Here is a 27,961-nt window from a genome sequence, read left to right on the forward strand (position 1 = left end):
AAATCCCTCCAAGGAAGTTGATGATGTTAGGTTGCTCGGTAAAGCAACCATGTGTCGTTGACTAACCATCTTCACTATTTTTTCTTTCTCTTCCTTTTTTTCCTTCTTTTTTTGCTACTTTTCAAGCTTCGCACGAAGTATACCTGCGAACGAGACGAATTTACGAACGAAGTAAGTACACTCATACGTAACTACGATAATCAAATCAATTTCTTATTTGACCATTCGTTAATATGATTATAAAAAGTAAACGTACGATACTCGATGTAAAAATTTTCAATTAGAAGTATTAAAATATAAGATGTTAATAGTTAAATAGATTGCTTTTTCTTCTTCACCTAAATATATTTTCAATATTAAAAGAAAATTATGAAAAAATTGTTTAATGTTATGGGTCTACCTCGATCGATTAGATTATTTTTTGTACGACTAATTAACTTGATTTTTTCACATAAAAATAGATATTTTCGATAAGACGTATCATTGTTCTTAAATATTTATCTCATTTAATTATTTTTCGTATTCTCAATCACATAAATATATTTCTAATCGATTTAATTTAATTCCATAAGGATTCCTTCCAATTTTGAAAAGATTTACTAATTAGTTTACTGCTGCCATCTATTCACTCATATTATTCTGGTAACGCAACTTAAATGGTATAAAATCAAACTCCAAAGAATAGAAGAAGAAATGATACCTTCTTTATCATCTGTAGTTAAATACTACATTCGGTAACATCATTTTGTGTTAACAAAAAAGTAACGTTTTACAATAAATAAGAAAATTGTTTAAAATTTATAAAATTTTATCCTGTTTAAAAAAAAAAAAAATACTAACATAGAAACATAATTATGTTTTTATTCTATGTATTATAAATTATTCTAATGCAATAAATAATTAAAATGATCTAATTAATAATTTTTTATTATAACTTTGCAAAAATCCAAATAGATAATCATACGAATACGAATTCTACAAATTCGTACAGCCGATAAAGAAATTAGAACTATCGGTAAAGAAATTAGAACTATATCACGTATCATCTATTGACATACAATCGCACGTATGTCCCTTCGTGAAGCTTACATATACGTATGTTATTTTGTGTGAATTTTACTGATTAGAACATATTGGAACAACGTAAATAAAAGTAATTAGCGAATAACTGACATCAACGTTTCAAAGACAAACTATACGATCCGAAGTTCGAATTTCATAAAAAATTCAATAGAATATATCGTTAACGTCTTTTAACATCGAAAAATAACCTCTTTTTTCGTAAAAAAAAAATGTGAAAGAATAACAGATAGAGAAAGAAAGAAAGAAAGAAAGAAAAAAGAATGGTGTTAAAGGAGAACGTAACAAATAGGTCAGATATTTTAACAGTCATTAACATTGTCGATAAAGATCTCGCATTTCATTTTTGAAGCCTTCGTTAAAAGTGATAATTGGGTTGACTTTAACAGTTATTAATGAGTGCAAAGTGATCAGCAATAATTGGTTGATCCGTTTATCCTTGAAAAACATGATGATTAAAAGATGTACTGGATTAGTGGAATGCATTATTCTATTTAATTTATATTCATTTCAAATTTCCCGCCTATTGGTATGCATGAAAATTATATATTCAAAACTACTCGAATCAAATATAAAAAATTGAAGATATATATATATATCTTATTGTTTAACATTAAATATCTCTAAGGAGTATATCGAATATCGATGCAAATATGCAACTAAGATAGATGTGCACGTTTTGATTATATACCTTGATCTTCAGTATCAGATTCTTTTAGTCCGGTTTAAATTTTTACTTCATTTTAATAGAAAAAAAAAAAAAAAAAAAAAAAAAAAAAAAATAATAATAATAAATAAAAAAATAAAATAAAATACGGAAGATATATGACAATACAAAAAAAATATAATTAATTTTTCTTATCGATTGATAATCAATCAATTAATATTAATATACGAACAACGCGTGATTATATAATGTGTAACGTAAAAACGTATAAAAATGTTTTATCGCATAAACACATGTAAAAGAAATTATGTGTAAAAGAGATATAAGGAACAAGAAAAAAAATAAATAAATAAATGTGCGATTGTAAAAATAACTAAAAAAATAATATTCAACTAAATAATAATAGTAATATCATACAAGAATATCAGAGGATATATAAACGTCTCTCTAGTCAAAGGCTGTTAATGACTACACTTCCATGCATATATATATATATATATATATGCATCGCGTTATATCTCGTCACGTGAAACATGTCTCTTTTACTCCTGCATACTTGATCACGAGGCAGATGCAATCGTAACTGCTACTGGCAGGTCGGTAACCCAATGCATTTTTCCTTATTATCGACTAAAGCACCTAGCGGTTAAAACTTTGCATGTAAACTATCGAAGAAAGTTTCTATAATTACATTCGAATTATTTTATTATTTACCTCTTTAACCTCGTAACATTTAATTCCAAAAATTGATACAGTTGTACAAATGATATTTAATATGATAAATTTTTTGACGATCAGATATTATCTTAAAAATTATATCTCTCTTTCTTTTTGATCTTGTTTTATCAAATGTAAATATATATATATATATATATATATATATATATATATGTTTATATATGTGTATATATATATATATATATTTGTGTGTGTGTGTTGTTGCGTGCAAATATTACTTTTATTATTTTTTATTTTATTACAAATTAATAATTCATTGTCGAAAAATTTGCAGAAAAATTAAAATAAATTTTATGTACATACGTATATATATATACATTTGTACATACATAATATACATATATGCCTACGTGTATCTCTCTCTCTCTCTCTCTGTGCATGTATATAACCTCGATACATTTTTTCTAACCTCCTTTTAACATAATATACAAATAAGACTTTATATATTATTACCTAAAAATAATGAAAAAATAACAATCGTACATAAGTAATCGATCATATATACTAATTGATCTAATATAAATAATAATAATTAAAATTAAAATAAACAATAATATAGACACTTACGTTTTTCATACGCTTCGTTTTATGCAAGCACGAACATTCTTAAAATGAAAATATTGTCGCAGCTTCAATTTGCAGTTGCAGTTTCCTTTTCTATTATTACTATTATTTTTTTTTTCTTTTTTTTTATTTATTTTTTTTTTTATTTTTTAAGAAAACTTACGTAGTCCTCAAGATGGCGTCAATGCATTCTCCTTCTCTTCCCTCTTCCTCTTGATATGGTTTGTCTGGATTGTTTTCACTTCCCGCAGGACGGGAAGAAAACGTCAGGCGCCCCTTCCGCCCTGTAACGTCGAAACTCGACCTTCTGATACTCTCCGACAGAGACGGGAGCGGTCGGATGTGTTTAGGGTCAATTTGTCTATTATCTCGTTGTCAGTTTTATTTATTATACATACATCTAACGTCTCCCACGACTACCAAATGATACGTGTGATCTTTCAACGTATATATCACTTTCTTCGAAAATTTTGCGATCATAAAAAGAAACTATAAAAAAAAAAAATTTTATTTTCTCAAGAAAATTAGAAAATAATTATTCGATTAGATTGTTTCATTAAAAAAGAAAAAAGAAAGGAAAAGGAAAAAAATGAATAAGATCTAAAATTGTTTTATCGAAGGAATTACTTAAGAGAGAGAGAAAGAGAAAGAGAGAGAGAGAGAGAGAGAGAGAGAGAGAGATAGAGAGAATCAGGTGACATACAATTGAATAAAAAGAAAAATTGATGAGAAGGGATGCTACATCAGTCGGCGCCACTCATCGATACGTCACTGTCATTCTCATCTATAAGTAAAAGAGAAAGAGAGTAAGAGAGAGAAGTGAGAGGGAAACTGAAAGAGAGAGATAGAGAGTGAGAGAGAGAACGGGTGAGAGAGAGAAAGAGAGAGAGAGAGAAAGAGAGAACGAGAGAGAGAGAGAGAGAGAGAGAGATAGTGAGAATGCGCGTACTCGAAGAATCGCAAATTCGTTGTTCAAATGATAGGAGGATTAAAAGTGAAATTACTTTTTGATATTTGAAAAAAAAATCTACAAATTTACCCCTTTACACAAAATTTGATCAACCAATGGTACAAATTTTTAAATATCATAAATAGTTATTAACACGTGTAGAAACACGGAATTATATTTATTTGAAACCCTGTCGTGTAATACGAATTTTTTCATTATAAAAAAAAAAAAAAAAAAAATAAGAAAAGAAATAAATAAACAAATAAATTGCCATCGATCGTACAAAATAGAAAGGGAAAATTGTACTTTTTTTTTAATTTATCGTACCGCTTTAATTTTTTTTTTTTCTTTTTTTTTTTCATTAGAAAAAAAGATCTACGAAATACACATTAATTTATATATTATGAAAGTTTCTTATTGATATCGTGTGCTAAATCATATATATATATATATATTTATATATATAAAAAAAAAAGAGAGAAAGAAATATATTTATTCTTAATCTTCTCCCTTTATTAGATACGAGGATCAAGCAGGAAAAGAAGTGGGGGAAAGAAAAAAGGAGGTGGGAGTGAGGGCTGGCAACACGGTGAGTGCGTGTTCCGTCGTTGCTGTCATCATCCTTCTCTCTCTTTCTATCTCTCTATCTCTCTCTCTCTCTCTTTATCTCTCACCCACTCTCTCTCTCTCTCTCTCTTTCTCACCCACTCTCTCTCTCTCTCTCTTTTTCCTTCTCACCCACTCTCTCTCTCTCTTTCTCTCTCTCTCTTTCTTACTCTCTATCTGTATCTCTCTTAGTTTCTCCTTCCCACCGGTAGAGGTAGTAAGGGTGGGGAAAACTACTCTCGGAGTGCACAGAAACGCGACAGTTAATCCTCGCGCGTTTACGGGGTCGTATGATCGACCATACGGGCGAGAGAAGGCAAATTCATTAGGGGAAGAATTTAATTTGTTCTTCTTCAACATTTTCAATTTTTTTCCCTTCTTTTCTTTTTTTTTTCATTTTTTTTTCTATTCCTCTTTGCCATTCAATAAATCATTATTCCCTTTTTGATTTGTCTTTATCGTGACTTTGCAATCGATTATCGAAGGAAGCAAAACACATACGTTGGATTTAACTTGTCGATAATAAAAGAGAGAGAGAGAGAGAGAAAGAGAGAGAAAGAGAGACTTCATATTTTGAAGGATCAAAAAAAGAGGAACGATGACAACACGTCTTTGCTGACTCCTACGAACTTTTTTTTGTAAGTAACTATGTAATGTATAATCAATCGAGATATTATTTCTCCTTTTCATGTAAAAAGTGAAAGAAATGGAAAAGAAAAAAGAAAAATAAGGTTAATAAAAATCTAACTCATATATATATATATATATATATATATATATATATATACACGAATTCTGTTGTCGAATAAAAAGATTAATTAGTCGGTATGATCGATTACACATATAAGTCCACTCAATATATCGAATATTAGTCTAACCTCAAAAAAGAAAAAATTAACAAAAAAAAAAGACAACACAAAAAGAATGAATTAAAACAATACAAATTTACGTATACAAATGACAAGATTTTGCGAAGAGCTTCTTGCTAACCATAGTCCCGTCATTATTGTCGGTAGTGTGTATTATCATCAATTGACACAGTAAAAAATAGGAAAAAAAAAGAAAAAAACAACGAAAAGAAAAGAAAAGAAATGGTAAAAATAAAAATAAAAATAGAAAAGTGCGTTTCAATCTCTTTTTTTATTTTCACGCGACAATCGCGATAATGCGAAGGTATTTTCTTCATACTTCTTTATTAGGACACACAAAACACGTGCTCCATCATTCTTCTTTTCCCATTGAAACATTGGAATGTGACTCGAAATATAAATATAAGAAGTTTATGAAAAGTATATTACAATGAGAGAAAGAGAGAGAGAGAGAGAGAGAGAGAGAGAGAGAGAGAGAGAGAGAGAGAGAGAGAGAGAGAGAAATAGAGCGAGAGAGAAAGAGAGATAGAGAGAGAAGGAGAGAAAGAGAGAGAGAGAATGTGTTGTTCTCTCTCGCATTATATCAATCTTTCGAAGCTAATTGTCTTACTTCGCGTACGCGACGTACCGCGTATCTGGTTACAACTGGCGACTATGTTTACCTTGCATAAATTCGAGATCTTGCCTATAAAACCCACTGCTGCCATCATCATACATGAGCTTCCGATAACGTTTCTATAATCTTATGTATATATATATATATATATGTGTGTGTGTGTGTGTGTGTGTGTGTGTGTGTGTGTGTAGATATATATATATATATAATATCTGTCTCTCATTTCCCTTTTCTGTATTACTAGCAATTATTAATCAATTTTTCTCTCTTTTTACTTTTTTTTTTGTTCCTTAATCTTAAACAATCATTCATTTACTTTGTATTATATGAATAATCTTATTTATTCATTTTTTTCTTTATTATTATTATTATTGTTGTTGTTATTATTATTTATTTATATTATATGTATGCATATAGATTTGAAAAAAAAAAAAAACAGAAATAAATGGGTCGGACGAGATTTGAACCTAAAAGACTATAATTCGTCTACTACACGAGTTAGTCTAATATATTATTGATCTCATAAATCTGACAAAAAATGCTAAATTTTTTATATTATTGATAAATTCGACATAGTATATATTTAATTTGATATATTTAATAAATTAATTTAGCTTAATATCTATATAAGAATTATAGATATTTTTACTTTATTGGCGTTTATTTTCCAAACGCATTTTGTTATACTATTGAATCGTCGAATTTAATAAATTTGTTTTTTCTTTAAACCTGAAAATTCTACAATTCTAATCTAAAATTATACATTATTTAATCTAAATTATAGTTATTTAATTAATAATAAAATTATAATTATTAATCTAAAATTATACATATTATTGTTCGATTGAAACGAATTTTTTAATTTTAATAAAATTCCTTCTATCATAATTTTTCAATCTCACGTAATATATGCGTTGAAAAAGAAAATGACTTCGAAGAAATTAATATGCTTAATTCGTTTTCCAATGAAAAGATAAATAGAGATAGATAAAGAGAGGTAGAGATGGATAAAGAGAGAGAGAGAGAGAGAGAGAGAGAGAGAGAGAGAGAGAGAGAGAGAGAGAGAGAGAGAATATCCATACGTAAGTAAGAAAAAAAAAATTTCTAAGTAAAGAAGAGAATCTTTCTTTCTCTTTCTCTCTCTCTCTCTTTGTAAAGATGCGTCATTTAATAAATTTAGTCACGTGCATCGTTGCACACGAGTCGCTAATACACGCGTATCATGTCTAATTAATCGATTCGTATCACGAGCCACACGATCCTTATGTTACATGGGCCAACTTCCTCGGTACAAATCAGATACTTTTGTTTGGACAATAAAAAAGAGAGAGAGAAAGAGAGAAAAAAAGAAAATAAGGAAATGAAAAAGAAAAAAAGAAAGAATGAAAAAAACACGACGCGTGTACTATCACGCGTGCGTATTTCAACATAAACATATACAGAAGGAGAGAGAGAGAGAGAGAAAGAGAGTGTTCAAATGCTTGAGGTTATGAATATTACGTGCTATGACTCATTATAATTTTTTTTTTTTTTTTTTTTTTTTTTTTTTTTTTTTGTATAAATAGTAAAATAACACATTACACGTAGATAGATATATATATATAGAAACGTGCCTTTATGAATGGGGCCGTATCCATTTGTATTACTATAATATCCGATGCGACGAACCGGATAATCTTTTAAATGGTTTCTAATATAATCTGCGAAGCGTATATAAACAAATATTAAAAGAAGAAAATAAAAAAGGATTATTATGAATTATTCATTATTGTCATAAATGACATGTTTAGAGATATAATTATGGGTTGAGGTTTAAAAAATATAACGCGAATCGCTTCGTGTTTCGATTTTTATCGTCGAATTTTTTCTTACTACGATTAAAATCATTATTTCGTTTGATCGTGTAAATTCTTTTGTTTTGTTTTGTTTTTTTTTCTTTTTTTTTTTTTTTTTTTTTTTTTTTGTAAATAATTAATCAAAGTTGAGATTCATTTGTATATCTGTTATATGATATTATATGATTTTTGTATTATTTAAACGTTCTCAATATTCGTGTCGTTCAAATTAATATCATTTATAATATCGCAAAAACAAAAGAAATTAATTGAACGTAATCGTTCATTTAACGTTCAAAAAAAGAAAAAGGAAATAAAAATAAATATGGAAGGTGATCTGTAAGCCAACAAAAGAAAAGAAGCAACGAATTCAATTTATTCAATTACAAAAATTTGTTCGACGATGTATATAGAACGTCGAACGAAAAAAAAAGAAAAGAAAGAAAATGAAAGCAAATGTACAAATAATAAGGAAATTAAAATTTATTAAGGGAAAAAAAAAAGAAAAGAAAAGAAAATAATTGAATGTAAAATAAAATTAAATTAATCAAAGATAAAAAAAAATATAATGAGATCTCTTGAATATGTGTATCTCATCTCTCTTATGCCAAAGTAATATAGAAACGTAGATATTACGATGACCCACTCACCGGTTTAGCTCGATATATCGATCTTCCGGCAACAAAAGGAGGAGGAACGGAGCACGCGGCTTGACGTCCTAGGTTGTGACGAAAGCAACCAGAGCAAACTCCTTTTTATATAATATCATATATAACATATATATATATATATATATATATATATATATATACGTGATATGTTTACATACTTTTACTTTTTTCTTCAATTCTTTTTTTACTTCAGAAAATATTGTCGAATTGCATACAACAATCAAAATTTTGAATACAATGTATTGACTTGGAATGTCTTTAATGTGTATCAGACAATGTCTTTATACTATATACTTACATAAATATATGAATATATTCATAATGTACATATATACGTACGTACGTGCATTTAATTTTCTTTTCTTTTTTATTTCAATTTTTTTTTTTTTTTTTTTTTTTTCTTACGAAAAATGTGGAATCTTTTCATATAAATATTTTCTAGTACATTGACCTCGAATCCTCTTAATCTATATGGAAAGCATGTCTGTGTTTTATGTACTTTAGTTGGTATATACGTATACGTATATAAGTAATTTTACTTTTTTAAAAATATTCTTTTTATATCATGAAAAATGTTAAATTTTCACAAATAATATTAACAAGTTCATTGCCCTGGAACATTGTAGGATCGATGGAAAATATCGATAAGATAGTTGGCGAGATCGACTGACCTCTTTGATCGTCTTTTGTCAAATGATTAGACTTTTGACCTCTCCGAAGAGATCTTACTACTATCACATTTGTAACGTTATCGAATTCTTTTATCTTCTATCGGGCCGTCCTATATTAAATCATTTATCTCAATGAAATTATTCTTTTTTTTTTTTTTTTCTTTTTTTTTTTTTTTTTTTTTTTTTGTATTTTATCTTCCAGAATATAAACGTAATTTTCATTGATACGTAAAGGCTACTCATGAAAAATTCAAGAAACATTGAAAATTTACTCTGAGAAAGAAGGAAAGGAAGAAAGAAAAAAGAAACGAGCAAAATCATAACTCATATAAAAACTTTGATAATAATTCATACAGAAGAGAAGGTCGATTAGTCGGAGATAAGATCAGTAAGCAACCAAAGCAAGTAATAATCGATAAAACATACTTAAAATAATGAGCGTTTAATGTGTATGAATGAATATGGTATTCAAATTTATCGCTTCAATTTGCAAATTTGAAACTTCCACATATGGAATAAGTATAGAAGATGGGTCATACGTTCTTAGATAATTTAAAAAATTGATTAAAACTTTTTAAAGATTATTCGTTAGACTTGTAATTAGAGTTGTAGCTTCATAAGTTAGAGCTTGTAGTTTTACGATTTGAGAAGAAAAGAAGAAAAAATTTGTTTAAAACTGAAAAAAAGTAATAATTAATTTTTAATATCGGTTAGGAGATTTTGGCTCCACCCTGTATATGCGTGAATGTAGAAAATTATGCCATATGCTATGTGACTTATTAAACACATATGTTGTGCAAACATATGTACATATGCATACATCACATACTGTTTAACGAGGAGTAAAATATGTATATGAGAACGCACCTGCGTACGGTCGTTCTAACTTATCGATTCGACTAACCTTTGACGAAGTAAAAAAAAAAAAAATAATGAAATTACATCATTAAATAATTTATCTTTAATGATTTATTATTATATTTGTCTACAAAATTTTTGTTGATCTTATACATATATATATATTTAATATATACATATAATTGTTATTTATTATTAATAATAATATAATATAAAATATATAATTTTTTTCTTTTTAACATAATCATTTTATATATTACACTGTTTATTAAATATTTTTATATATGATAATTAAGTACTCTAATATATATATATATATATATATATATATATATATATATATATATATAATAATTTAGTATACTATAGTATGTAATATAGTAATGTAAATATACTATAGTATGTAACGTTATATACTTACATCATACTAAATTTTTCTAAATACACATATATACTACACTGTACTAAATTATTATATTATAACATTATATTATACATATAATAATTTATCGCTCGTAGAAAATTTTTTTAAAGAAAATATAAAAGGAAAAAAGAAGAAAAAAAGGAAAAGAAACGGATGAAAGTTTGATTAGTGTCTACCAATGTGTTCATGTCACTGATAAAATTAATTTATCGAGAAAAATAAAAGAATAAAAAAAAAAAAAAAAGAAACAGAAAAAGATTGATACATACTCAACAGTTTATCTCGTTCTTTTTTTCATTGAACATACTCGGAAGACACATATTCGTTGAAATCATTGGATCGATTACGCAACGATGGATCTTAATTACTCGAGCGCTAATCTTCGTGATGTAAAAGAAAAAAAAAAAAAAAAGAAAAAACAGAAAAAACAGAAAAAGGAAATAGAAAAGAAAAAAAATCGTAATTCCATTAACGATGAAATTCGAAGAACATAATATTACGTAAGAAAAAGCTGCACCACAGATATTTTTCAGATCAGTCTTTCAGCAATTGGCCTCGTATACTTACGTTCCTTTTGTTCAAAGCTTATTAGAAGAGATCCATAGTTCTCTTATACTCGACCTTCGTATTTAGTTGTTGAGAACGGCGACGACAACGACGACGAAGACGATGAAGATAATAATTTATAATCGTATTTTCTAAAAAAAAAAAAAAAAAAAAAAAGAAAAGAAAAGAAAGAAAAAAAGAAAAAAGATTCTAATACGAAACAGGCGTTAACTAAAACCTATAACAATGGATCCTCATTAACGAGCAAAATGAACGAAGACAAACGTATTCTCTAAGCCTTTTCGTAATAATGATTAAAAAGAATTTTTTAATATGGATCGATGGACTTCTGTAACTATGTTATTTACGTATGCATGAATATATATACGTATGTATGTAGGTTAGTACGTACGTGTGTCTTTTTTCTTCTTTTTTCTCTTTTTTCTGTCTTTCTTTCTTTTTTTTTTTTTCTTTTTTTTTCTTTCTTTCTTTTTCTTTGCTTTTTATGTTGAAAAACGACCATTCACTTGGCTACACGCTTTGCAATTGTTACGCCTGTCGTAATTACGAGAGCACTCGTTGGTATGACTCGCCTTGCTCGTTCTTATTCGCGAGGACTAAATTTCACGATCAAGCGAACGAGGAGTAAGTAACAGGTTGTTCCACACACTATTGTCGTCTATTTCTTGTCGTACTAAAATAGTAATGGAATATACCGAGGAGCAATATAAATAGAAGCGAACAATTGAAAGAAAATTTATTCTCTATAGATGGTCGATGGTCATTTTTATTTATTTATTTATTTATTTATTTTTTTCTATTTCTTTTTTTTTTTTTTTTTTTCTTTTTAACGTTATTTTCTTCAATCAGAGCAATTTCAAAATATATTTTCTCAGCGAAGGGTTTTTCTTTAAAAGAAAACATTTTTTTTCTCGCTTTCCATTATCTTCTATACAAAGTATGATTCCAAAAGTTCCTAGATGATTTGAAAGCTATCGATCGATTACTACATATCGAGATATTTTTATTTTAATTGTTCTTTCTTTATTGATATCGTAAATTATACCAAGCCTAGCTTGTCAAATTACGTGTCTGTAAGAGTCTCGTAAAAAAAAAAAAGAAATAAGAAATAATTGATCTTTAAGATCGCTTAGAAACTATCGGAAACATCTACGAACTTTTTCCCCCATCCTCGTAATTTCATTATAATTAAATAATTTCATTATAAACATTGAAACAAACAAAGACGTATACGTTTAATAGAAAATTTCATTATAAACAGAAAATATTAAAGTAAAATTACATAATATGATGAAGAACAAAAAAAAAATAGTAAGCTGATTTTTCGCTTATCTGCTTGCAGGGTGATCTTCTAATATCAGAAAAAGAAAAAGAAAAAGTAGGAAAAAAAAAAAACAAATAAATAAATAAATAAATGAATATAAAGAAAAGAAAAGAAAAAAAACAAAATCAAACGAACGGTACACGTAGAAATAAATTCTAATATCTCTTTATGCGTGAGAAAAATTAAAACAAGAGAGAAACAGAAGAGAAATTCATTGAAATTCTGAGGTATAAAAGAGAAGGAAGAAAAAGAAGAAAAAAAGAAAGAAAGGTAGATAGATAGATAAATGATGGTAATAATAATAAAAAAAAAAAAAAAGAGGTCGATAAGGAGTAACTAACAAGTAACAATAATTATTAACATTTTCTTACTAATCTAAAAATTAATAATGATTTAACAAGAGAAAAGGACAGGAAGAAAAGAAAAGAAAAGAAAAGAAAAAACATACATACGCACACATATAGAAAAAGATTAGGATAATACAATTAGAAGAAGAAGAAGTAGAAGTAAGAAGTAGAAAAAGTAGAAGTAGAAATAGAAATAGAAATAGAAGAAGAAGAATAAGAAGAAGAAAGAGAATAAAATAAAAATAGGAAAAGAAAGAAAACGAAGAAGACAGAATACGAATGGGGGTGGAAAAGGACGAAAGGAAGGTTCGCGTCGTGCGAGACGAGATCGCAATGAAAGTCAATAAACCGTGATGAGTAACCGTGGAGAGGAGTAGCGGTCAGAGAGTGGCATTAATAAATTAGTGTCTACTTGCTGCTACTGCTGTTGGCGTTGCTGGAAGTAGAGGAAGAGGAGGAGCAGGAGGAGGAGGAGGTGGAGAAGGTGGTGGAGAAGGAGGTGAAGGAGGAGGAGAAGGCAAAAGAGGAAGAAGAAGAGGAGGAGGAGGAGGAGGAGGAGGAGGAGATATAAGTGGTAGAAGCTTCGTTCGAGGTGGTGGAGGTGTCGTACGTAGCGTATACGTGCGAACGCGCGCGCGCACGTATTCACATACATACGGACATACGTAAACATATACATTAATAATCTACATGTACATAAGTCAATTTATATATACATATACTTAAAATAATATAAAGTATATAATAATCCAAATTGCATATACCAATATTGATATAAAAACATGCATACATGCATACATGCATATATAAAAATAAGACTATATATATGTTTATATATATATGTACACTTATAATAATACATATTGTTCAAAAACAAAAGAAAAGAAAAGAAAAAAAAGACTCATCATACGTACTCGTACATACATAATCAAAATGTTTATACTCTACAAATTAAGTATACGTACATTTATTAAAGTATATAAACAAATATACGTATATAAATATATACATATATTCTAAATCGAAGATTGAAGTATATATTATACAGTAGATCTCTCTCTCTTTCTCTCTCTCTCTCTCTCTCTCTCTCTCTCTCTCTCTCTCTCTCTCTCTCTCTCTCTCTCTCTCTCTCTCTCTCTCTCTCTCTCTCTCTCTTCCCCCGTATTGCACGCTCGTGTACACCTTCGTCGATGCAGGATTCCTTTAATGGTGTACATCAGTGTGACAGAAGAAGACAATTGAGCCGGCAGAGTCGAACGTCGGTGCTTGTCGGGGGCCTCCTGACGTCACATCCTGTTGCCCTGTTACTACTACTACTACTACTATTACTACTATTATTACTACTACTACTACTACTATTACTACTACTACTACTACTATTACTACTACTACTATTAGTACTACTACTATTACTACTACTACTACTATTACATCTACTACTACTGCTAACTGCTACTACTACTACTGCTAACTGCTACTACTACTACTACTGCTAGCTGCTACTACTACTACTGCTAGCTGCTACTACTACTACTGCTAGCTGCTACTACTACTACTGCTAGCTGCTACTACTACTACTGCTAACTGCTAACTGTTACTACTACTACTACTGCTACTGTTAACTGCTACTATTACTACTACTACTTGTTACACCTCTTGCTGTTGCTGCTACTGCTACTGTTATGCTACTGTTATTGCTACTGCTATTATTGCTGTTCTGCTGTTGAACGATGAGCCGCGATCTCATTTGGACCACGGCGCACGAAGGTACGCAGATTTGTGCATCAAATGACCGAGACTACTAGTGAACAAACTATATATCCTTGATGCAACACTTCTAAGGTGTTTCGAGATCTCATGATCGATATCACGATTTAAATCTGTCTTTCCTTTTTTCTTGCATTCTTTTTTTTTTTTTTTTTACGATTTCTTATTATCCGAGAGTTACCCCCTTTCTCTTTCTTTTTCCCTCTCACTAATTATTCTTCTATCTTTCCCTCCCCTTCCCACAGTTCACTCCTTGAAACACCCTGAGCCCTTATATACCATCGACGTTGATTTCGCTCTGATGAAATTAGATTGAGTTTAATGTGATTTAATTGAAATTGCCGTTGGAACTTGCTCTCTCTCTCTCTCTCTCTCTCTCTCTCTCTCTCTCTCTCTCTCTCTCTCTCTCTTTTTCTCTCTTTTATTGTTTAATACTTTGACACCAGTGCTCTTTCCTCCGCCATAAAATTTAAATGTTTTCGTTTATGTTACATGTTTTGTCAACGAGTAGATAATTCATTTCGTATATGAACGATATTTATTGGTTTTTATATATTTTATTATGTTATATTTATAAAAAAAAAAAAACTGTAAGATTTCCAGATTGCAATAATTCCTGACATATTGCTGAATTCAATTATGCCGAAGATTTTCTGAAGAAGACCGACTTGCTTCAGATATTTTCTTTGTTCTTAGTTTTCTAATAGCTATTATGAAATATTAATGGATTTGTTAATTCGTGAATTTTGATCTACGTAAATGTAAAAAAAATTGAATGATCATTGGATTTATAGGAATCTAATGATCAAACTCAAGTATATATATCAACTTAATACAATCTTCTTACATGGAAATGTCGAAGATCACTCTGGTAGTTGTCTTGATTGCGCTTGAACGATCGTTTCCGTCATTTTCTACGATATTATGAACGACGATGTACACTTATCGGTTCTAAGATCCCAACGGAGAAGCTAAATCTTCCTCTTCTCTTTTCTTTTTCCTTTTTTTTTTTTTTTTTTTTTTTTTTTGAAACTTAATAGTCCTATATTCCTGAAAAAAAAAAAGAAAATTCTCAATCTCAATTAGCCCTCTAAAAGAAAAATTTCTAAACTTTGATCGTTCTAATCAAATCAGAAAAATACGAAAAAGAAATATATTATAAAAAAAATTTTTACAATAATTAGAAAACAATGACATTGTTTCAAATTTGACAGTAAAGTATGATAAACGATCACTATAAATTTCTTTGTTTTTTAGCTTATTTCTTCTTCTTAATAACACATTATATCTTTCAAGATTCTCAGATATATATTCGTGTCTGTCAATACATACATACATATATACGTAAATATATAAATATATAATATATGATATAATATATATTTATATATATACACATACATATATAAATATAGGTACACATACTTGCACGCATACGTACACATACATGTGCACAGAATATGTGTACACACACATATATATATATATATATATATATATATATATATATATATACGTTTCAATTTTAGAATTCATCAGACCAATGAGACTCTGTAAAATAATCCTTACCTTGAAATTTGACGAAAGGAAAATATAAAACAACGATGAAGACGAATTTTACGTTGAACTGAATATTACAAATAATTCATGTGCAAGTATACATTCGTATAAGTCGATTCATCCTATTTATCTTCCAGGAAGAATCGTTGATATTACGATACCAGGTCGGAAGTAGATACGAAGGACCGAAATTTATATCTATTGTATATAAGACGAGTCAGAGAGAGAGAGAGAGAGAGAGAAAGAAAGAGAGAGAAAGAGAAAGAGAGAGAGCGACAGAGATAGACAGAGCGACAGAGATAGACAGAGCGACAGAGATAGACAGAGTGACAGGGAGAGAGAGAGAGAGAGAGAGAAAGAGAGAGAGAGCTCTACTTCGACGATCCAATTCAATTGACCTCGTAGAATCGTTCATTGTGTGAGACTTTGACTCACGCACGATTATTCATCCAGAGTGGACGAAAGAACTGAATTTTATTTTTTTTCTCTTCTTTCCCCATTTGTTTTATTAATTTTACATAAATTTTTGATTTTTCTCTTCATAAATCTTTGATATTTCGAAATATTTGCCCTCTATATTTCTTGAAAAAAATATAAAGAGTTTCTCGAATGTTCAATAGCAATGCTTTTTAAATATGATAAGTGCACGAGTAAAATCTAAAAAAGATATTTGTTATAAATATTGTTTATAATGAAGAAATACAAAAAAAAAAGAATTCATAAAGAAAAAGTTTAATTATTCGTTATGAATATTATCCGTGCTACGAAATTATTTTAAATTATATTTTTTTGAGATCAGAACGAAAATTCCTAGATTTGCCAGATTTACGATTTGTCAATAAAAATATATAGGCCTAAAAAATTTCGAAAAGAAGTAATAAATTCTTAAAATCACCTAGAAACTTTTAGCTCACCTCGTATTATTTATTGAAATTTGCAATATCAAAAAATTCAATTTGACAAATATCACAAATTGACGCCATATTTTTGGCATTGAGAGTTGTTATAAAAAAAAAATTTATTTATTTCATACAATCAGGCACAAGTGGGGATAAAATTTTGAAATAACTTGTACGTAAGAATTTATTATTTTGTAACTTTAAATTGAAAATAACGATAGATATATAACGAGAGTTATATAATTTATGAACAACGTGATGTTTGTGTATTATGTACCTGATAAACAAAACGGAAGTCGTAAATCCAAAAGCGACTGTCGCAATCGTAAAAATGCATCTACAATAGCATATCGAGATGGGTTTTAACCAATGCGAGGTATACCGGAAGGATGAAGATTTTAAACGCTTTATGGAAAGATGCGTAGGCGCGTTGGTGTGTTCTGAATTTTAAAAGCTTTGTTCCATGCAAGAACGTGAGATCGATTCTAAACGTTAAAAAAAAAATAAAAAGCAAAATTAAAAGAATTGCTATTTCTAAATAATAATAATGATATATATATATATATATATATATATATATATATATGACTATTAAAAAGAATATATATATATGTATATCATAAATTTTAATTATACATTAATCTAATTCAAAAAATAAAACTAACAAAATTACTAAAAACCTCGAATATTCCAATAATAAATATCAATATGTTTAACAAATAAATTTTCCATTAAAGATCAATAAATTAAAATTAAAAAAAAATATATATATATATAAACATATACAAATATTCGAATATTTCAATAAAAAAATGTCAAATAGTTTGACAAATAAATATCGATCGTTCCATTAATCATCAATAAGAAAAAATTAAAAAAGAAAAAGAAAAAGAAGAAAGAGAGAATAAAAAATATTGACTATTGCAATAATAAATAAGACATAAAAAGCTTATATACATGGAATCGATTTTAGCGAATGAAGAAGGATGACCAGACGCGAGAAGAGGATCTTCGGGATCCTTGTCTTGCTGAACATCCTTGGAGAGGTTCCAGCGAATCTCACAATCTCCTCGGAATCAGAATCGATCGAGGAAACAATAGCAATCACTACAACGAAGAAACCAATACCAGAGAGATGCCTTGTGAAACAGGATCAAGGACCTTGCAAGCATTACGTACATAAATGGTCTTTTTATAAAACCGATGGGAAGTGCAAGACATTTCCTTATGGTGGTTGTTTAGGAAATGAAAATAGATTCAACTCTGAAGCTGAATGTCTTCACTATTGTATCGGTGGTCCTGATCGTGAGTATTATTTTAATAAACTATATTTATTATAAAAATGATTTATTTGTTTGTTAAATAGTTAATTGGCAAAAATGTCTGCCGTGAAAAAATATTTCTTGAACACGTAATTAAATTTTTAAACGAAAGATAAATAATCTGTTGTGACTAATTAAGATAAATTCCAAACAATTAATTCACAAAATGAAAATTATATTAAATGAAGTTAAATATAAACTGCGCGTACTATCACAAGCTGGCGTAGATTGATAATACACTGTCATAACATAAAATGATTGTTAGACACGCTACCCCCTTACTTGGTAACAAAAGGCAGCGTATTTGTGACAACGAGTGTTCCGACGAGCAGTACATCACCCACAACCACATCAAGTACTCCTAGGCCAACGTTCGCGCCACCTCAACCAACGAGACCACCAGTACCAAAGGAGAAACGAGGAAAGGTGAGGAAAATCTCAGACTCGTCTCAACCACTCTCCTCACATTGATGAAATGATAAAGCTAGCCCCGTACGACCGATTTTCTTTTTTCCCGGATTAAAAGGAATTGACGTTCATGGAATCAGGATACGAGAAGACGTTCATGTTCGCACAAAGTAACACTTTCATACAACTCGATGGCAGTGGTATAAAGACCTTTCAATTGAGGTATGAAAAAGTCTTTATATAGTCGTAATAGAAAAAATAAATAAATAAAAAGGAAATGGATAATAAAGCAAGTCCAAATAAATGTCTCCTATCGTCACAGATTATGCCGTGAAATATCATTCAAATTTCGAACTAAATTACCACACGGTTTACTCGTCTATCATAGTGTGAAAGATCGTCCAGAAAGTTTAGAACCTTATGCTCTTTACGTGATCGTTGAAAAAGGCCAGTTGAAGGTAGTACACGTGTTCGGAAAGAAATCAACGAGTTTGACGGTTGGCGAAGGACTTAACAGAGACGAGTGGCACAGTGTTCTGGTTAGAATCGATGTTCACGGAGCAAAGCTTATCGCAAGAGTAGACGAAAAGCAATCGGAAACTAGCCTAGAAGTTCTTGAACGTGTCGTTAATTATGGCGTTTCCGAGGAATTGGCATCTGTCGTTCTTATTGGAGGTAAAACCTAATGAAAGGAAAATATTTTTTTCTATTTTACTATTTGCTCGTTCGATCTTAATAGTACAATATTATTTTACTTTGATTAGGATTGAGCTCAGAGGAACGTCTACATGGTGTTAAATACATCATAGAATCTTTTGTCGGCTGCATCAGAGACATGGTCCTTAGTTCCGGCAAGTCAGCAAGCGACCTGTTGCCTATTCTACCATTGATCGCAACTAAGCATGAAAATGTTAAGGAGGGTTGCATAGACAAGTACGTAACCTTCCTATTATTTGACCCTTTGAATTCGTGATAAGCATTTATAATACATTCCCACAGCAACCATAATATAATCCCACTGCATCTCTAATCTTTAGAGGGACTCTCTATAACCCAAATTTGTAATATCCTTCGAAAAAAGAATAAGATGCGTTGGTTAAACGAATAACATGATATATCAATTAACAGGCAAATTCTAAGGTGATTGTAATAAAAATTCTGAAATGATAATACAATAGTTTATAGAGAGTCACTGATCCGATCCAATTGATTTCTTAAAAATAAATCATATATCCAATCGTACTTCAGGTGCTGGACAAGGGAAAATCTTTGCTTCATGCCCGATCAATGCGTCAATCATTATAATAGCCTGACATGTGACTGCTTTGGAACGAAATATGAAGGCGAACGTTGTGACGTCTACAGTATGTAACAAAAGAAACATATTGTTGAAATAAGCTATTATTATTATTATTATTATTATTATTATTACCATTAGGATGTATGAGTTTTATATATATATATATATATATATATATATATATAATATATATATATATTATATGTATATACATAAGATTAGTATAGTTTCGTATGCCCTAACCATAAGTTAGTACTATCTTTTTATTACGTACACGTACGACGGATTTGACGTTTTAAAAACTGAGATAAAGACGATTCGTCAAACGTCGTCTTTTGAAAAGCAATCAAAGGATTCTTTGATCCCTTTGATACTTGGAGCTAATGGACTTCGAATTGTAAAATCATTTTTCAGCCGCCACGATTTTAACATTGAGGGGATCATCGTACGTGTCCTTTCGAGTTTACGATTGGAAAGACCGTGTCCATTCCTCGGTGAACAAGATCAGCTTGGCTTTCAAGGTAAAAAAAATGACAGTAGAAATATCTATCCGTGCATCAGAATTTGATGAGAGATCTAAACTTGCTCTTATAAAATACTTTCAAGAAGCTATTAACATTGTGATTTGAATTGTCGATCAATCTTTTAGACAAAATTCGACGATTCAGCATTATTTTATGCATCTGGTGAAATCAATGGTACACCTCATTACGTAGCAGCATCCATCATGAACGGTTCGGTTTACGTTGAATTAGATTTCGGTCATGATTCCAAAATTGCTACTGTTCTTGGCGATTATGTAACCTCCGATCATTGGAACAATTTAACTATCTTCCACAATGGTTCATTGATATTTGTGAGTTTGGACGAGGAAATTAAAGTACTCGAGATACCTGGGGAAAATTATAATATGATTATAGATCCTGAGATATATATCGGCGGTGGACCAGAATTACATAAGAAAAAGGGTTTGGTGTCGCATAATAATTTTGTAGGTTCGTTTCAACATCTTGATTATACATAATTTATTAACTAAGAGTTTTAATTTAATGTGGATTTTCTTTCTTTTTTCTTTTTTTTCTTTTTTTATCTCGATTAAAAAGTAATTAAGATAAATGAACAAAATTATTTTTTAGGATCATTAAAATACGTATTCTTCAACGACAAGTCAATCATTTACGAACTGAAACGATCTAATCCTATGGTTCATTATATCGGTGTGCTAGAACCAGAGTATTACGAGGCCGACGTCGAGGTCATTCCCATTACGTACCCTTTCGCAGGAAGTCACATTTGGTGGCCTATTGAGAAAACGGATTCTCTTAAACTCAACTTTGATTTTAAAAGTTCCAAACCAATTGCGGTGGTTGCATCAGGAGACGTAAAGAGTAATCGTGGAGTTGGTTATTGGGAGGTAATAAGATCCATTCAATGAATAATGATCTCTATCGATCATAAAAATTTATATGGTATATTGACCTAATTTTTGTCTAAAATTTACTCATTGTTCCTTTTTCTTTTTCTTCTTTTTTTTTTTTCAGCTTCGTTTGGTTAACGACGAAATACGTTTTCAACTAATACCCGTCTCAATAGAAAATATTACAGTATCAACTGCTATTAAATTCCCAACTTACAATACTTCCTGGCATGCTGTAGAACTAAATTATACAAAGGGCGAGCTAAACATTCTAATTGATTATAGAAATAAACAGAGCAAGCTTTTTGCTATGACTTTTGAATTAGGTGACAAGGTAATCATTGGAAGTGGCAAGGGTAACGCTGGTATGTCAATTTTTTCAATAATATCTAAGAAATAAACCTATTAAGTTAAATGATTAACAAGTTGATACATTTTGTAATCAGGTTTGGTAGGTTGTATGCGAGATATTCAGGTAAATGGCCAGAAAATAGAGCCTAGATACATCATAAATACTAAAAAAGTTGTCGGTGAAGTAGCTTTAGATAATTGCCAATTCGTTGATCCATGTAAAAGACCAAATACTTGCGAACACGGTGGTAAATGTTCTGTGAAAGAAGATCGGATAACTTGTGATTGTACGAACACTGGGTATATTGGAAAGAATTGTCATTTTGGTAAGCGTCCCTATTAAAAGCGTCCTATTTAAAACAAAATTATAACAATTTGAAATAATCGTGATCATTAATTTACATTGCAGCAGATAATAAAAAAACATGTGAAGAATTAGCGCTGTTGGGGTATACTCAAGATGACGTTTATACAATTGACATCGATGGAAATGGAAGATTTCCACCTGCTTCAGTAAAATGTGAATTTCAATCTATCGAAGACTCAACTAAGACGATCGTAGAACATAATTTACCATCCCAAGTTGACGTTAGATCCATCGCTGAATCAGATTTTTCGTTTAGTATTAAATACAGACAATTTACTCCAGAGATGCTTCAAGAACTGATCTCTCATTCCCTTTACTGTAGTCAATATGTAAAGTATGATTGTTACAAAGCACCCTTGGAACTTCATAGTGCAACCTGGTTTCTTGGTTCAAAAGGAACAACAGTTGATTATATTGGAAATGTTAACAGAGGATCTTGTCCATGTGGCAGTAAGTTTCTTAAATCATTAATAACTTTCAAACTGATTAAAAAAGACAGCTTAAAGAAAATTCAAAATAATTATTTTTATCTCTTCATTACTTTACAGTGAATAGAACCTGTGTCAATAGCAATTTGAGTTGTAACTGTGATGTGTCATCTGGAAGTGCTGGAAAATGGCTCTCCGATGAAGGTTATTACGAGACGCCAGATGCGTTAGGTATCACTGGTATGGTATTTTTACAACAAAGAGATCTCGAAGAGGATGCTCAAGGCCGCATTACTTTAGGACCATTGGAATGTGTCGAGACAAGTATGTAAATAAAATTAACATTACTTGAATATAATTGTAAAATCGATCGTCAAAATTAATATTTTTTTAATTTTCTTTAGACACACAGAAATACGTTGTAACTTTTACGACCTCTCAATCCTATATTGAAGTGCCAGGTTGGCGAAAAGGTGATATAGCTTTTAGCTTTCGTACAACAGGAGAAAAAGCTATACTTCTTTATCAACCACCAATCAGAAGTAATTATCCATCGTTCATGGTAGCACTGACATCAGAATATCGATTAACATTTAACTTTACTCTCAATACTGGAACTATTCGTGACTTGGAAGTAAACAGCCAACGAAAATTAAATAACGGAGAGTGGCAGAAAATTTGGATCGATTATAATGATTACCATGTTAGATTTATGATTAACACTGATTACGCAATGGTCGATTTGTTGCCTGAAGAAGAGTTTGGTCCATTCGAGGGTTCCATGTTCATCGGTGGTGCTACAGCGTAAGTAGTAGATCGATTAGTATTAAAAATTTTTATTAAAAAAATCTAACGATTTATTTATCACAGAGAACATTTGAAAACTTCATCGGTTAGACAAGGATTAATTGGATGTTTCCGTGGTCTTGTTGTAAATGGTGAAATATTGGATATCCATAGTTACATGTCGGTACACCTTTCCGAAATTATTAAAGATTGCAAACCTTCTTGTCAACCTAACAAGTGTCAAAACGGTGCAAGGTGTGTCGAACTTTGGAGCAATTTTGAATGCGTTTGTGAGAACAGATGGGCTCATCTGGGAACTTTCTGTGAGACAAGTAAATTTTTTTTTAATATAAATTAATGTAATATTTAGTTAAAAATTAGTTAACTGGTTAGCTAAGTTAATTAAAAATACATTTATTATTTTATATGATAAACAGTTGATATTTTTAACAGATATCAACAATAAAGCTTTAACATTTACCTCACCGGGTGCTTTTCTAAAAAAGAATTATTTTGGTTCGGATGACAACGGAGAAAAGATATTGTTGAAGAGTATGTTTGAACGAAACATATTAATCAATCTAAGAACTTACGATACTCACTCACTAATACTTTATGCTAATGATCACTTAAACAACTTTGTACATCTTTACATCTCGAATGGTACTAGTATCGTGTATCTCTTCAATGCAGGGAATGAAATTAAAAATATTACTGTGCAACATTCAGGCACGTATCCTTTTAATATTTTTATATATTACAATATACTATTTACTTATAAAAATGATCGTTTTTGTTTTTTTTTTTTTTTTGTTTTAACAGGTGTTAACACGGGAATATCAGTACAGATAGCCATCATTCATGGAGAAAAATCTACGACCCTTCATGTGAATGACTATAATGTTACATTGAATGCAACTCCTATACTTTTAGATTCTTATTCTAATAAACCTTGGATTAATCCTGAAAAGGAAGTGTTAGCACCTCAAAGACCACCTGCACCACCAACAGATTATTTCCAAGTATCTATCTATACTTTATATCACTCAAAATTACTCATTTATTTATTGTTCCTAAAACGATTAATAATTATTTTCCTGCCAGATGAATTTAGGTGGTTTTGATCCAGACGATCTTCTAAGAGTCGGAAAGGAAGGTAATCTTACACAAGGATACGTAGGATGTCTTCGAGGATTGATGATTGGCGAGTATCACGTGGATTTACCAAACTTAGCCAGCGAAGCCAATCACGAGGGTAGCAAAGGTGTCCTTCCGAATTGTCAAATGAAATGTGACGCTATGCCTTGTAAAAACTTGGGTATATGTACAGAAGATTTTGGAAGGCAAGAATCCTTTTGCAATTGCGAATTGACATCTTACTTTGGTGAACACTGTGCCGATGGTAAGACCATCATAGATTATTGTGAATGTTTTATAAATATAATTAAGTATATGTATTTATAATTAATTTATTTAAATTTTTCTATATCGATATAATAGAGAAAGGTGCCGATTTCAGTGGTGAGAGTGTACTTCAACGTGAATTCGATCTCGAGGGAGAAGTGAAGCAAGTGAAAGTACAACTAGCTTTTTCAACGAACGAACTACGGCAGCGAACAACGGCATTGTTGCTCTTGCAAACAGAAAACAAGTAAAACCTCTAAGACCCTTGTAATAAAACATAAATGTTTTTCTCGCTACGTAGAGATACCTCTTTTCTTTCCATAACGGAGCGAAGAGATTGCATCAAGAGATTGTCGACATCTGGAATCCGGGATGTCTTTCGAAAAACTTTTTTTCAGAAGAAGCTATTACCTACTCGTGGCCTTAACGTCGGAGGGTCAGCTCATTTTCGAAGAGGATACCGAAGGCATAGCTTATGGTGTACGTCTCAACGATAGAAACTTCTTGAATGGAGCTAGGCATAGCGTTTATTATGTACGAGAAAATAATACGACGATGCTTTTGGTGGGTCAATGAAATGCACGTATTTAATTTATTATATCTATAAACTAATATAATTATTGTTATTATAAATGATAACAGATCGATCGTGAACATGTACAACTCTTACCAATTCCAATACTCAGTTTAGGCGATTACTATGATACTCCAGGTTCGACTGAGATTCAAATTGGTGGATTGAATACTACAGATTCTCGATTTTCTGCTTACAAAGGATACACTGGTTGCCTCAGCAGTAATTATGATTCTAAATATCAATGATTTAATATAAATGTTAAAAATTATTAAAACATTTTATCTCTTCTCTTGAAGACGTTGTTATCTCGATCAATGGCGGACCTATAATGAAACCACTCGAAGAATACATGTTATTTACTAAACAAGGAAGTGAAACTGTAAGAGCAACGATACCGGCTGGCGTCAGGAGTGCACAATGTGCTGTTTTTCATGCACAACCTCGGGGTTTAGAGCCTCAAAGAAACGACAGTGTTGTGAGTGAATGATTCGTATATAAATCTAATTTATAAATACATTATCCATGTCAAGGACATTTAAAAAGAAATCCATGGGAAATAATCATTATTGTGGATAATCTTAAGCTATCATCTGAAGTTAAAAAGTCCAATTCGTGAGAAAAAATTCTTTTTTATTATTTAACATTAGAATACGAAAATGAATGAAAATTAATTTTTACAATGATTGCGAACAACATTATGATAATTAAAACAAATACGCTCGTCATTTCTTTATCATTTTAGGATAAGAAAATTTTATTTTTAAGAATTAAAAGTTGTTTTTGTTTTTTCTTTTCTTTTCTCTATTTTTTTTTTTTTTCTTTTTTTTTCAAGGGAATTAAAGGAGTATGGGCCGAAGATCCACCAGAAAGGATTCTCTACAAATCTCAATACTCTGATGCGACTCAAGAAGAACAAGGTGCTGGGACCTATATTTTCATAGCTTTGTGCTGTTTGTTCGTCGGTGCCGTAATAGGATGTATTTATGAAGTATGGCGAAGTGCAAGAAAGGATAGAAGACGTCGACGAAGTGCAGCAGCTGTAGCTAGTAAATCACCGAGTCCTTCGGGGTCACAAAGGTGGCAACCTCAACAATACACTGATTCGTTGGTCACGACGACTGGTATAAAAACTATTGGCTTTAAAATTACTGATGATGAAAAAAGGCCAAATGGTACTCATATGAAAGCTAGTGCTAAGGAATACAAACCACTGCCTAATACAGAGCCTAAAGAATTGATAAATGATAAAAAGGTTCACATAAAAGGTAATGTCTGAATCTAGATCTTGATGATTTATTTTAATCCTTTGCATTATAAGATCATCGTTAAATTAATAACAATAATTAATTATGTAAATATGTCTATATTAAAATATGTCTATATTAAAATATAGACATATTTACATTATATACTTTTATATTATATTGTGGATAGTAATAGTAAATGTAGTATATTAATAATAATATAATATTATATTAATTATATATATATTTAAAAATAAAAAAGTTGGCCAAGAATAAATTATGAACATAATTATAATACAAAGGATTAACATTATCTCTATCTAATCTCAACGAAAATTCTAATAAAAATTTTATTTAACAGCAGACGAGGAACCAGAGAAAAAGGAGCTGCTAGGGGTAAATACAGGCATCGTCAATAAACCTCCGAAACCAAACCCATTCGTAAAGATATTTTCTTTTTTGTTTCCAATAAGAAGTGCATGACAGGCTTTTACAAGGCTTGCTGAATGGCTTTTGCATGTTACTTTCAAAAATTATTTCATTCTCATCGGTATAAATTCAACAAGTCAATTCAAGAATTTAAATTTTCTAAAAAGAGATTCCAAAAATCACTTTTTATGTATTCTCTATTGAATATGAATCATTGAATCCCTCTCTTCCTCCCCTCTCTTTCTCTTTCTCTCTCTCTCTCTTTCTCTCTCTCTCTCACTCTCACTCACTCTCTCTCACTCTCCCTCTCTCTCTTTCTTTTTCTCTTTCTACTTTGCCCTGCCAAATATATAATAAAATGCGTGCAATAAAAAACCGACTTGTATAAGAAAAGCTATCTATAACACTAGTATTACCACAACAATATTATTCTGGTATATTAAGATATACATATGTATATACTTTATATATATATATATATATATATATATATATATATATATATATATGTAGGCCAGAAAGAAAATTAGTAAAAGAGAAAAAAAAAATAAATTTAGAAAATTAATTACATAATAGAAAGAATTTAAGAATATCTCATTCAAGTACTTGCGAATATGCTTAAGAACATAATATGGTCTTTGTAGGAAAAAAAAAAATATAAATTTCTCTGTATAAAATGACACAACATAAAAATTCGTAGACCAGATTAGATTTTCTATTACAACAAGAGACAAAAGGTTGTATAGATAATTTTCTAAAATTTTATATATATAAAAAAAAAAAAAAAAAAAAAAATACCGAAACACTAATCACACTCGGATTGTATTTGGTAAGTCTAGTGTTTCTAGAATCATGCAATTCACAAAAAAAGTTACAAATAGCTTTTCTTAGAGATAATAATAAGTCGGCGATGTGT

The 27,961-nt window shown here is 30.1% G+C and overlaps 1 protein-coding gene and 1 long non-coding RNA gene across 14 annotated transcripts in view; one reads left to right on the plus strand and one right to left on the minus strand.

The window, feature by feature from the left end:
* Positions 1-2,797: 2,797 nt before the first annotated feature.
* On the minus strand, positions 2,798-3,352 carry LOC146872754 (uncharacterized). Its single transcript, XR_014982586.1, has 3 exons — positions 3,213-3,352; positions 3,053-3,090; positions 2,798-2,938 (listed from the first exon to the last, which is right to left on the minus strand). It is a non-coding gene; the product is annotated as an uncharacterized LOC146872754 (long non-coding RNA).
* Positions 3,353-4,885: 1,533 nt separating this feature from the next.
* The window catches only part of axo (axotactin), a 28,259-nt gene continuing 5,183 nt past the window's right edge, over positions 4,886-27,961 (plus strand). For 5 of the 13 annotated variants that reach the window (XR_004838633.2, XM_085659158.1, XM_085659161.1 and 2 more), the window contains exons 1-25: positions 4,886-5,242; positions 17,986-18,317; positions 18,600-18,760; positions 18,861-18,964; positions 19,065-19,417; positions 19,507-19,675; positions 19,991-20,106; positions 20,457-20,563; positions 20,692-21,037; positions 21,179-21,456; positions 21,584-21,824; positions 21,906-22,136; positions 22,220-22,627; positions 22,726-22,929; positions 23,010-23,409; positions 23,476-23,723; positions 23,845-24,120; positions 24,214-24,413; positions 24,496-24,793; positions 24,892-25,042; positions 25,125-25,359; positions 25,438-25,591; positions 25,669-25,847; positions 26,205-26,637; positions 26,978-27,057. Coding sequence is in view for 12 of the 13 variants with exons in the window: in XM_085659158.1 (XP_085515284.1) it covers positions 17,999-18,317; positions 18,600-18,760; positions 18,861-18,964; positions 19,065-19,417; positions 19,507-19,675; positions 19,991-20,106; positions 20,457-20,563; positions 20,692-21,037; positions 21,179-21,456; positions 21,584-21,824; positions 21,906-22,136; positions 22,220-22,627; positions 22,726-22,929; positions 23,010-23,409; positions 23,476-23,723; positions 23,845-24,120; positions 24,214-24,413; positions 24,496-24,793; positions 24,892-25,042; positions 25,125-25,359; positions 25,438-25,591; positions 25,669-25,847; positions 26,205-26,637; positions 26,978-27,057 (5,691 nt within the window). In the remaining variant the exon portion in view is untranslated. Of the gene's footprint in view, positions 5,243-12,560; positions 12,710-13,376; positions 13,479-17,985; positions 18,318-18,599; positions 18,761-18,860; positions 18,965-19,064; positions 19,418-19,506; positions 19,676-19,990; positions 20,107-20,456; positions 20,564-20,691; positions 21,038-21,178; positions 21,457-21,583; positions 21,825-21,905; positions 22,137-22,219; positions 22,628-22,725; positions 22,930-23,009; positions 23,410-23,475; positions 23,724-23,844; positions 24,121-24,213; positions 24,414-24,495; positions 24,794-24,891; positions 25,043-25,124; positions 25,360-25,437; positions 25,592-25,668; positions 25,848-26,204; positions 26,638-26,977; positions 27,058-27,961 lie in introns of those variants that run through there. The other 8 variants (XM_035870061.2, XM_035870059.2, XM_035870058.2 and 5 more) reach the window with 8 other exon arrangements.

Source organism: Vespa mandarinia, chromosome 9 (assembly GCF_050613455.1).
Source record: "Vespa mandarinia isolate Hongniang chromosome 9, ASM5061345v1, whole genome shotgun sequence".
NCBI lineage: Eukaryota > Metazoa > Arthropoda > Insecta > Hymenoptera > Vespidae > Vespa > Vespa mandarinia.